Genomic DNA, 12,602 nt, shown 5'->3' with positions numbered 1-12,602 from the left:
GTCTTTGTCTCCTCCTCCAGGGCTGCCACCCAGGACTATGCGTGGCTAGGATGGAGACGTCCGCCTCAGCCACAGCCACGGACAAGAAAGAAGCCAAAAGTGGGATCCTGGAGGGCGTCGCTTTCCCCGACCCCGGCAGGAAGGCCTCGGCCCTCGCGGTGGCCACGGCGGCGGCCGCGGTAGCCACCCAAGGAGGTACTTTCTGTTCTGCATGGTTGGCGGGGGGTGTTTTTCATGAGCCCGTTTGGACTGAATGAGACGGGAGGCCGATGTCATCAGGCGGCCATGCTGGGTTTATGGGGGGGGCGGCAGGAGGGTGCCCCAGCTCTGGGGACCCCAGGCACCGGGATGGATGCCTGCGGGTGGATCTCGAAGGTCCAGCCGCTCCAAATCCGGGGGTTTGGGCATCTCGGGCTCCAGCAGGAGAAGGGGAGAGGGAAGGCAAGGGAGGCTCTGGGCTGTGGGGCAGCCCTGGGGTGCGTTCTGTCGGCACAGATGTGCCAGAGAGGCTGCTGCTTGCCTCCGGCCTGCCAAGGGCTATTTTGGAAAGTAATTGTCTCCTGATCCCTTCTGGCTGTAATTAGAGGGTCAGGTACGGAATTTAGCATCCTTAGGTGAATTTCTGGCCAACTTAATTATAACAGAAGGACCCCCCGAGCCACAGCCTCTCATTTTACTGCCCCGAAGAGAAATAGTCTCTGGTTTCCACTGGTCCGTGCCAGCATCCCGTTGGGAAAGTTTGGCGGGAAGACGAGACCTCCCCTTGTGTCTGCGCGGTCCATCTGGAGGCCACAAAACTATTTCTGTCTCCGAGGAATGGAGAGACTTAGATTTCTTTTCTTCCCCTTTTTATTCAAGTGCATTTAGTCATGCCCTGTTGCTCTCACCGCTGAAGCACGGCTCCCAGAGCAGCGGGGGAAACGCGCCTTCGCCGGGGTGGGGTGTGAGTGCCGGCCACGCCACTCACATGTTGATGTCTGCAGATCGCGGGGGGCTTTGTTCAAGTGCAGACCCCCAGTCGGTGAGTTGGGGCGAGGCTGAGTTTCTGAAATTCTAACCAGCGCTCGGATGATGCTGGGACAGCCGGTCTATGGGCCGTGCTGGGCGCAGCTTAGCGCCAGAGCGCAGGGATTCGGACAGACGCTCAGAGTGGGTAGGAGTCAGTGTTTCCAGAGTGAACGGGAGGGCCTCTAGGTCATTGTTACTACACTGTTTTTATTTGCCCCGTGACTCTCAGCTGGAGGTCATTATCAGGATGTGCGGCCCAGGTCAGGAGGGGGAGATCCCAGGCCAACCTTCGGGTATTTGGACTCCTGCTCTGCGTGATACCCCTTGACCCCCGTCCCTGCTAGGAGCCGGGCTCTCTAGGCCCTCCCTCTGTGAGGGCGGAGGAAGGAGCCAAAGCCCAGGGTGGACCACACGTAGGTGGTGTCGGGAGCCAGGGGATGAGGGGAAGGAGGGGATGGAAGGCCCAGGGTGGGGGTCTGGCGGTGGTCCCAGGGCTGGCTTGTCCCGGGCCTGGCTGGCTCTGCAAGTGGTCTGTTCCTTCTCCTGGGTCAGGGCCCACCCTGGCCTGTGGCGACACCTCAAGCTGTCCCTCTGCCTGATGCAGAGACGCATGGGCCTCTGAGGCCTGAGTGGCCTCGGCGCATCTCCGACCCGCCCCCTGGGCCCTCAGCTGTCCCCGCCTCGGCCTCTCCCTAGCCCAGAGCCATGAGTGGATCGTGAGCTGCCACGCAGCCCAATTCACCGCCATGTCCCGTAGCCGAGGACAGACTCAGGTGGTCATTAGAGAGAAATTAGGGCGTAACTGGGAAGGAAGTCCTCTGGCATCAGACCTGGCTGTCAGCAATGGGGCAGTAATCGCAGATGCTTGAGGGGGTCTTGGTCTGGGGGGGCAGGCCACGGGCCTACAGCTTGGGGTGCAGCAGCTCCCCGGAGGTACCCGACCTCGCTCTACCCGCCCCCCCAGGATGCGGTCCTGCCCACCCCGCAGGCCCCATCCCCTCCTTGCCCGACCCCAGGGGAGCGCTTGACTGGTGAGGTTCCTACACTGGGTGGACGTGGCCCTCAGCCCAGTCGCCCAGGACAGGCGGCTCGTTGTCATCAGAGCGAGTCAGGTGCCTCCCTTGCTCCCTGTAGCCCTCTCTGGACGGCTCACCTGGGAAGGGCCGTCCTGCAGTCAGGGCAGAGCAGGTGGCATCTGGAGCGGGTCCCCTGGGGCTGGGGGACCGTGACGTCCGCGTTCCGCGGGTGGGGCAAGGTAGGCCGGTGGTGCAGCCCCAAGTCGCTGGCCTGGGTCCCCGCTCCAGCCCCGGCCCGGTCCCGGTGTGGCAGGCCGTTCCCTCCTCTGGACCTCGTGTTCCTAATCTGTGTTGTGGGGATGTTTGGCAGATGTTATTCCAAGTCTGTATGATCTCGTGACGTCGGATCTTCCTTAAATCTTACCCCTGGGGACAGGTGCTGTGAGCAAGCCTCCTCTTTTACGCAGCAAACTGGAGTCCCACACGGCTCCAGAGAGCCTCTGCTGTGGGCCCCTCTGCCCACAGGGGCGTAGGGCTGTGGACAGGTGCGATGGGGTGCCCGGCAGCACAAGGGGGTTCGTGCGTGTCCCCCACACGGAGGTCCCCTCAGGGCCAGGATGCTCGCACTCCGCTCTGGAGCTCAGCACGCGGCACCAGGCCTGGCAGGAGGCAGTGCCTGAGGGTCCCCTGTGGCCCTGAGCGACGTCAGGGGAAGGTGGCCTTGGTGAGGAGCTGGCCGGAGGCGGGGGGAGCTCAGCCCGCCGGCGTGGGGCTGGTGGGAAGGGCAGGGGGGCTGCACAGAGGCCTGGGAGAGGGGCAGTGCTGCCCGGTGCATGCTGGGCTGGGGCAGGGGTGCGGGGAGCTGAGAACTGCCTGTCCAGGGCCCTGTCCCTGAGCTGTTTCTGGAAAAGATGGGGTAACCATCCTGGTCTGGGAAGCCTGTTTGCTGAGGCAGGGGCAGGACTGAGCTCATTCCCTGTGGCTGAGCAGGTGACCACCCACTCGGACACCTGGCCCTTCTGACACCCAGTTTATCCCTTCCGAGTCCACAAGATAGTCCCCGTGATCCGCACCGTGGTTTGCAGCTTTCCTGGAAGGAAAGGATGGCTTACACAAGCTCAGTGTTCCAGGGCCTGTTACACATCTGTCCAGAGTAGGGGGAGTCCTGTCTGAGGATGTCGGGGGCATGTGGTAAGGAATGCAGAAGGGCCAGACCCTGTGAACTGGCGGGGCAGTGATCACCCACCTCTGCAAGGTGCCCAGAGGTGAGAGGTACCCTGTCTTGCAGGCCACCTTCTGACCCCTCATCTGCCCCCTGCCAAGTGCCACTGGTTCCAGGAGCTTCAGTCCCACCCCTGGAATTGTAGGACTTTGGTTCAAAGACTGAGCATACCTTTAGGCAGAAAGATTTCATTTCTACATTATTTGTAACTGTGAACGTTTGGAAACATCGTAAGTGTTCAGTGATAGGGGATTGATTAATCAAACTGCGGGACGGCTGTTGAATGGAACATTATGTAGACCCTGAAAATGTTTATCAAGACATAAGGGGGGGGGGGATGTGTCTGTGTTCTAATATTAAAGTGTAAAAAAGCAGGATGCAGATTATATCTCACCTCTGTTGTTACGGACCAGGGTTCTTGGCCTTCCCCAATCAATTGAAATTGACTAGGGGCCAGACAAGAAATTCAGGCAAGGCTTTATCAGGGCCCTGCTGTAGCAGGGGGGAGCGAGAAAAAGCAACAGGTTCCCTTGCTTGCTGGGGGGGGGCGAGCTTGTTCCTTATATGGGGTGAGGGTAGGGGTCTGTCCAGGGGTCCGGCTGGAGGGGTGCCTTAGGTGCTCTGCCCACCCCCTTGGTGGTGCTGCGTGCAGGGGGCATGCGCAGGACCCTCCTGTTGCTCCCAGCTCTTCAGAAGGGGCAGTTGGGTTTCTTTGGTCTTTTTGTATCTTGTTGTCCATAATTTGCCCCAGCTGAGCATGCACACAGTTATTTTTAGTCCCTTACAGTTTCTTTGTATTTTGTTGCTCAAGGAGACGTTTGTCCAGGTGCAGGCACTGCAGCAAAGGGTCCCAGGTCCCAGATCCCAGCCTGTCTATCACAACTTTATAGTACATAGAGGTACCCTTAGCAGTGGTTGTCCAGATGTTGGGACTCGGGGTGATGTACATTGCACATAGGAAACTCATCCCTTTGGTTCTTAAGGACCTTCAGCCTTCTAGAACCCACTATTAGAATGTCAGTAAGGGGAATTCCCTGGCGGTCCAGTGATGAGGACTCAGCGCTTTCACTGCTGGGGACCCGGGTTCGATCCCTGGTCGGGGAACTAAGATCCCCCAAGCCGGGTGGCGTGGCCAAAAAAAAAAAAAAAAAAAAAAGTAAGTCTGAGAGGCAGAGGTGCGCTGGAGCCAGACTGTGCCGACTTGGGAGAGCCGAGTGTACACTCTCTCCTTCTGTCTCTGCCACCTGTGACCTTAGGTAGGTCACTTGACCTTGCCATGGTCAGAGTATTTGCACCACGAAAACTGGCAAACCCTACGCATCAGGGCTGCCTCAGCCCCCTCTCCTCTCCCAGAGCCTGTTGTTAAATTCCCCCCAGCACATTACCGATCATATCTGGAGACTCACTCAGCTTCCTTGGCCCTGTTTGGAGTGAGAAAGGGAGTAAGGGTCCAGAGCGAGGAGGTGGGCGATGAGGGAGGTGGGAGTCCCTGGTAGCAAAGCTTGGAAAGGACACGCAGGAGGTCCTGGGTGTTGGGCTGGGGGTGGGGGGGTGGCTGGCACATCTGATTCATGGGCGGTCAGAGCCTCTCCGTGTGTAGGTGGGACCGAGATGAGGTGGGGCGGGGACTTGCCCAAGGCCACCTGCTGCTTCCACGGACAGCGGGGTCTGGGGCTCGGGGCTCCTGCCTCTCCCACGCTGAGCATCTCCTTCCTGAATCTGCTTTGAGATCGTGATTTTAGATTGTTCGTGGGTGATTTGGGTCTTAAAGCCCAGCCCGCTGGTACCGTGTGTGAGCGTCCAGCCTCTGCACCAGCCCTGGACAGGTCTCATCTGTCACCATCCTTGTCATTCCAGCGGGCTAAGAGCGCCTGCTCCCCTCCAGCTCTTGGAGGTCTGGGGCTGTGACTTCTTTGCAGGAGGACCTTAAAAGTCTCCTGGCTCGCCCGGCCTCAGGAGGCTAGACGTGCTCGGGGCTAGGTGTTTCCACCGAGTCCCTACCGACCTGGCCATGATGTGCGTCAGAAACACCTTTGCATCACAGGGCTGTACCCAAGGGACAAACGGCCCTGTGGCCAGACCAGATGGCAGAAACCTTGGCTGGTGGGGGCTTTCCCAGCCTCTTGAGCTGTTGTGCTAACACTTGGGAGGCCATCAAGCAAACTTTAAAAACACATTTTGACCCAGAGCTATTTTTCCCTTTAATTTTTCACATGGTGTAATTTTAAAGGCAGTTTGATTCAGATGTTTCTCATCTTTTTTAAACTGAAACTTCCCTAATGCTGTTACATTTCCCTCTTCAACAGTGGATTTTCTTTCCAAAAATATTTCCGAACCTCTCTGTGTGCTTCAGCTGAGCACCAGAGACCCAGCCACCCCACGCCTCCAGGCTGGGATGATCAGAGGGGCTGGAGCCATAAAGCTCAGAGCTGTGTCTCGACCCAGTGAGCTTTCCTTGTCCCCGAAGTCAAGACAGGCTTTAGCAATCCTATGACGCATCTGTGGTGAGTGCCCACCACGTCCTGGCCAGGGTGCTCCCAGGGTGGCCCCTCCATCGGCAGCTTCAGCATCCTCGGGACTTGGGCCCCAGCTCAGACCTCCTGAAGCAGAGCCTGGGAGTGGGGCCCAGTGAGCCTGGGTGATTCTGATCACTCTTAAATGTTGGGCCCTCTGTGCCCTAGCAGCGGGAGGCACGGCAAGTCTTTCTACGTGAAGAGTGGGACTTACACGCAGAGCGGCTGTGCAGAAATTACAGGCGACGTACAGCGTGCTCACACCTGCTTCGCATGGGCCTCTGGGGGGTAGGAGCTGTCTCTTTCCTTGTAGGCAGTGTGGAGTCGCAGTCAGAAGCAGCCCAGCCTCTGGATCCAGACCACCTGCTTAAGGCCCAGCTTTGCTGGCCTCAGGCAGGTCTGTGCCTCAGTTTCCACATCTGTAAAATGGGCACAATAGCGGTACCTGCTTCATAGCATTGTGGGAATTACCTGAGTTAGCACATGTAAGGTGCCGGGTACAAAGTGAGCTCCAAGTTAAGTGTTTGCTTTATTAACCATCACCAGCTTTCCTTTCCTAGGTCTGCAGGCTCTGCCTGACTTAGAAAGCCTCTCCTTCTCTGGTAACCCTCACTAGTGGACCTCCCGAGGCCGGGCAGGTGGTGGGAAGCCTAGATTTCTGGTGTCTTCCTACTCAAGAAGGCGGAGGGAGTGCTGGGCTGGAAATCAGACGTGGGTGGTTCCTTTCCTGCTTGGCTCCCGCAGGGGGTCCTTGATAGGTGACCTTAGCGCGTCCCCAGCCTCGTTAACTCAGCCTTGTGCACTGGAGGGTAGGACCAGATCAGAGGATGCTGAAGCTTGGCCGCACCTTAGAATCTTGTGAGGAGACTATAATAAACGCAGACTCCCAGGCTGCCCAGACCTGCTGAAACAGAATCTCCCGGGCCGGGGCCTGGGCTTGTGTATGTTTAACAGGCTCCCCAGGTCATTGGCCACAGCAGGGACAAGACCCCGGAGGTGGTGAACCGGTGGGAGTTGCAGCTGGCAGTCCTGGCAGGGTGGAGCCCCGCGTGGCTGTCAGCACGGCGCTCCCTTGCTACCTAAGGCCTCCGTATCACTAAGCTCCCCCTGGCCACCCCTTCGTCTTGTTCCCTGGCTGCTGGCATCTTGGAAAGTTTCTTCAGAGTACATTTTAGCTCAGAGGGGAGGCATCCACCTCTGTCTCAGAATGCTGTGCAAATGCCAGAATATGGAAATAAGGTGGTGGGTGTTCTCGCTGTGATGCTCAGGCCAGGAAATCCCAAGTCACAAAGGCCCCACCCTGCCCTGTCCTCCTTAAGTATCTCAGTCCCTGGTGTGTCTGTTTCTGAGCCTCCCCTAGTCCCCCACCCCGCCCCGATGCCCCTGTGACAGGGTGCTGTTTGTTCACCACTGCATCCCCAGCAAGGCAGACACCTAGTAAGTGACTGCCGAGTGAGGGGAGTGAGTCTGGTGCTGTCACGCCAGCTGTGTGCCCGGTGGGCTGGGGTGGCCGGCTGCCCCTGCTGCCCCTGAGGTCCCCTGGGACGAGGGTCCTTCGGGCCTGGCCTGCTCCTGGGCCCTGGCTCCTGTCCCGAGGCTCCCTGGGTGGCAGGGAACTTGCTGTGTGGGCCCAGCCTCCTTGGCCACCTGAGCTGCCCGGCTGGGCCGCACACTTGCTTTGGGCCCGAGGATGCACTCACGTGTGACTAAGTGGACAATTACTCTTATTTAAGTGATTTTCAGGATGGCTGTTGGTGCTGCTTCTGAGCTTGTTTTAAAGGCCCAGCCACACGGAACAGCCGGTTCCCATAAGGCTTTTCCAGAAAGCAGAGCTCAGTTATCTGTGACAGCTCTACACAACCAGGAAGCAGGGTACAGCACAACCGCCCGGGCGTTTTCAGGGTGGGTTCTGAATGACTTTTTTTTTTAAATTGAAGTATAGTTGACTTACAATACTGTGTTAGTTTCAGCTGTACAGCAAAGTGATTCAGTTATACACATACATATATATAACTCTTTTTCAGATTTTTTTCCATTATAGATTATTACAAGATACTGAATATAGTTCTCTGTGCTACACAGTAGGGCTTTGTTGTTTATCTATTTTATATACAGTAGTGTGTATCTGTTAATCTCCAATTTCAAATTTTTCCCCCTCCCTCGAAATGACTCTTGATGACAATCTGGCGTGGTCTCTGGTGGCAGGGGTGTCCTGGAGGGTCGGGGTACCTGGGGTGGAGGGTGAGGGCTGGAGCCTCCTTCTGGTCCTCCGTGGAGTATGGGGTGGGGGAAGAACGTGGCCTCTTTGCAGTTCCTCACTTGTTAGCTGTGTGTTCTGGGGCAAGTCAGTTAACTGCTCTGAAGTCTGGAAGATGGAGATGATAATGGTCACTCCTTCTGGCCACGATGGGGTGAAATGGGACAGCCTCTGAGAGTGGCTAGCAGAGCACCTGCATGGAGACCAAGTAAGTGGTGGGGACGTGGATCTGACCCGGCTTTCCTCTTGCGTAGGGTGGCCTCACGCTCGGCGCTGAGACCTCGTGCTCTAGAAGCCACTCAGAGCGGCTGCCACCGCCTGTCACACGGGATGCCCGCTTGCCCCGGTACAGCAGGCTTCTCCCCCACCCCCTCCTGCCCTCAGCGTTCGAGGCCAGCCCGGGGTCTGCGCTCTGGCCGCTGCCCCTTGGCTTATGTTTGCACTTCGGACCCGCATTGCTGTGCCGTCTGCTGGCACGTGAGCTGCCCTGGCAGCATGAAGGCGTCCCAGGCACTGCTGTGGCTCCTGGCTTGTTTGTCCCCGGGACATGGGCCCCGCCTAGCAGACACAGCTTCATTTCTCCTGGCTCATTTGCATATTAAACTGTTGCAGGGTCTGGGGAAAGCTTCGAAGTCATTTCCAGCGATTGAACTGGAAGAAGCTTTAGCGATCATCTGGTTCGAATCCGTTCATTTTACAGATGTGGAGACTGAGGTCCAGACAGTTGAAGCACAAACGGTCACCAAGGGACACCATTGGGACTGGAAACCGATTTCCCAGGCACTGCCTATGGGTTGCGGGGGGAACCCAGCTGCCCCCCAGCCCTGCCCCCCTTCTGGCCGCAACCCCAGCTTCCCAAAAGGACAGTATTTATGTTAGAAACATTTTTCTGATGTTTGGTTCTGTCAAAACTAATTTTAGCATTTCTAAAGCTTGGTGAAAATACAGCCTCATTACTTTGATGTCAGCGCCTAGTTTACTATTAGTATATTCTGGGGTTTATCATTTTAGGCATGTTTAACACGGCTGCACCAGGCATGCCCTATTAAATCTGGCTTATTTTACATTCCTGTCCGGAATTATTTATTTGTAACAATTTCCTCTCTATCAAAAGACACAGCTAATGCTGCGTTTTAATGTGTTATTTACACACAAAATAACCTATTTGCAACTCAGTATGTGCCGGAGGGAGGATGGATGGGTCCCGGTTTCCTGCGTTCTGTTATATCGGAGTTTAACAATCTGGTTTGCTAATAGAACCATTTATCACTGGTGTGGGGAGGATAATTTATTTTATGTTTGTGGCCAGGTCTCACGGCATCTGATCTCGGGAACATTTGGAAGATAATGAGGGCAGGCCTGGTGTTCGGGGTGCCTGTGGGACCCCTGGCCTTCCCGAGGTGGCCTGGGGGCCTCTGGGTTCCCTGAGCTCACGTGTACCTCCCACGGATGGTTCCGGAACTCCGATCGGAAATGTGATGGCGGAGACACTGCCTCTGCCCTCTAGGGGCCCCCGGGGTGAATCCTGCCCAGGGAGGCTCCTGGGGATGTGGCGTGAGAGCTGGGCCCATAGGGATGCTCGGGGTTTCTCCAGGTGGGAAGAGGAAAGGGGGGTGGTCGTTGGTGGGGGAGCAGCAGCAGAGCGGCTCCTCGGGGGGTGCAAGGGCTTGGGGGTCAGCGAGCTGGCCCACTTGCCTCTACTTTGGGGTGGGTGGCCTGAGAGGGGCTGCAGCCTTGGTGGCAGGTGGAGTGCTTAGACCTCCCTCTGCTCCCCAGGGCATCAGGGAGCCAGCCACAGACGCGTAAGGGAGGTCCCCGCCGTGTCAGATTGGCAGAGCTGGCTCGGAAGCTCAGCCTGCAGTGGGAAGGAGTGAGGCAGAGTGGCTGGTGGCAAGGGGTCCAGCAGCCAGGAGTGGCGGGATGGGCAGTGGCATCTGGGGACCAGGCAAGGAGGAGGCCTTCTGGCTGCCCTGGCGTTAGACCCAGGTCTGGCCGGGGCGCCCAGGTGGGTGTGTGGCCACTGGACCACGCGGGCTGAGGTCCTGTGGCTCCATCAGGGGCCCCTCCTTTTCGGCACACTGATGGGTAAGGGGGGGACAAGCAGTGCATCTGAATGCCGACACCAGAGGGGGCAGGTGGGGGTGGGGTGAGAAGAGTCATCAAGAAGCAGGAGCCGAAGTACTTGTCACTAGAGCTTGACCCATGGAGAATCCAGATGCCCCGACTCTCGGTGCTGATGCGGCACTTGCCTGATGCCTGGGTGATCAGGAAAACTGCAGGGAAGGGGAGGGCCTGAAAGGGCCCTGCAGGCTGAGTCGGCCCTGGTAAGGCCACTGCCTGCAGCTGTGTGCCTTGTCTCAGCTGGGGTCCTGCTGGGAGCAGCTGCACACTCAGATCAGATGGCTGGGGAGAGGTTACCACAGGGGTGTTTGCAAAGTGTGGCGGGGCTTAGAGCAAGCCACGGGGCTGGTGCACGGAGCACACAGCTCTGGGGCGGCCGGCGTGGTCGGGGGCCGAAGCTCAGGCTTGGACAGATGAGGTTTGAATCCTTGCTCTGCTGCTTTCCAGTTGGGTATCCTCTGCTGGCCTGAACCCTGGTCTCCTCATCTTAAAAACAGACAAAGTACTTATCTTTTGAGGGCTGCAGTACAGATAACCAGTGTAAAGTGCTTAGATAGTACCTGGCATATGGTAGACATTCTGTAGGTAGTAGTTACTACTAGTGTTTTTATTGCTGTTATTAGGATTATTCTAGAACTACTTCCCAGAGTAGCGCGAATGCTTCCAGTAGGTATCAGAGTGAAGGAATGAAGGAATGAATGCACAGGTATCTGCGCAGACTCTTCACGGGAGGGGCAGTTTGCCCGTGATGTGCAAGGGGGATGGCATTCTAGCTGGAGGAATAGCATGTGCAAAGGTCCTGGGGTCTGAGATGGGCTCGGAATGGCTGGGCCCGGCAGCCCCTTGGGGGAGGAGCTCCCTTCACTGCCCAGCACAAGTCTCTGCCTTGGGGCGGGGAAGCTCTGTGATGCTGTGTCCAGAGGCCCCGGCTCCATCTGTGTCCTCCAGCTGCTGTACAGATGTGCATGGACGCTGGAGACCCAGCCTGGCCTGACCCTGGACCCTGCTCTGGGTTCAACCAGCCTCTCCTCCAGGGCAGGCAGGGAGGGAGGAGGCCGGAGGGGTGCCGTCTTGAGAAACTGCCCTTGGCTCTCTCCCTGTGCCTGTGTGTTGGCTGGCACTGCTCCCAGCAGGTGTGGACCACCCGCTTGTGTTAGCGGGGAATGGGGCATCTGAAGCCCTGACACCGGACAGAGTGAGGCTCGTTTCCACATCTGACTTTCCATCCCATTTGAGCAGCCACATTTGAGAGGAGGGTTTGGGTCTGGTGTGGTGCTGGCGGTGGACAGCAGGCTTGAGCTTTGCAATCCCGGCCATCCTGGAAATGAAGTCTCGTGCGTGCAGAGCAGGTGTGATGGCGGGCAGGGCAGGATAGCACCCTCTACTCCCCACCCTTAGCGTCACCTTGCCTCTGGGTTCGTGCAGAGGCCCACGTGGTCATTCATCCTTCTTTGTGACCTAGGTTCCCTGGTGCCAGTGTCCTCCCCGGGGACAGCCTGTGGACACCGGAGTACCAGGGCTGGGGCAGCTGAGTAGGGGTAGAAGAGGGTCATAAAGGGAAGCACAAATTACCAAAGATGCACTTTGCTGCCTCTGCGAGTTCTGAGGCTGGGCGCAGGTGAGACCTTTGTCCTGTTTCTGGTCCTGAGTCTGCCCATCGGTCACATTTCTCCAGACTCCGTTGGTGCCAAGGAAAACAACAGGTGCCTTCAGTCAGGTACGAGCATGGGCCACCCTTGCCTGATGTGTGAAGTGGGGGTGACAAGGCTCACCTGGCCAGCCTGTAGGGGACGAGGGTCTGCATGTGGGTGACAGGGGGCTGCTGTCATTATTCTCACGGGATGGTGACCTCACCTGCAGAAACTCCTGGCCGTGCCATTAGCAGCCAGAGCAGTGTGGTGCTTTCTGGCTGACCTCTGCCCACAGCGGTGCCCTCGTGCCAGGCCCCCAGCTCTGCCAGCTCTGGGCTAACTATGGGATGGAAAACAGGGAGAGAGGCCCTAGCAATTCCGCTCCTAAGTATCTACCCAAGAGAATTGAAAGCCATGTGTTGGTACAAACCCTGAGAAAACCATAATGCAAAAGGACACATGTTCCCCAGTGTTCATTGCAGCGCTATTTACAGTAGCCAGGACATGGAAACAACCTAAATGTCCAATGACAGATGAATGGATAAAGAAGATGTGGTACATATATACAATGGAATATTACTCGACCATAGAAAGGCATGATATTGTGTCATTTGTAGAGATGTGGATGGACCTAGAGTCTGTCATATAGAGTGAAGTAAGCCAGAAGGAGAAAACCAAACATTGTGTATTAATGCATATATGTGGAATCTAGAAAAATGGTACAGATGAACCTATTTGCAGGGCAGGAATAGAAATGCAGCCATAGAGAACAGACATGTGGACACTGGGGGAAGGGGAGGGTGGGACTAACTGGGAGATTAAGTTTGACATAAA

General features: G+C 57.0%; 1 protein-coding gene across 1 annotated transcript in view; it reads left to right on the top strand.

Annotated features, from left to right (window-relative positions):
• The window catches only part of GLI2 (GLI family zinc finger 2), a 248,343-nt gene that overhangs the window by 63,407 nt on the left and 172,334 nt on the right, over positions 1-12,602 (top strand). Inside the window, exon 2 of the mRNA XM_068545373.1 lies at positions 21-195. Coding sequence (XP_068401474.1) covers positions 51-195 — 145 coding nt within the window. The 5' untranslated portion in view covers positions 21-50. The remainder of the gene's footprint in view (positions 1-20; positions 196-12,602) is intronic.

This window comes from Eschrichtius robustus, chromosome 5 (genome assembly GCF_028021215.1).
Source record: "Eschrichtius robustus isolate mEscRob2 chromosome 5, mEscRob2.pri, whole genome shotgun sequence".
Lineage (NCBI taxonomy): Eukaryota > Metazoa > Chordata > Mammalia > Artiodactyla > Eschrichtiidae > Eschrichtius > Eschrichtius robustus.
The sequence above is the reverse complement of the archived record's forward strand: the minus strand, read 5'-3'. Positions and strand labels throughout refer to the sequence as shown.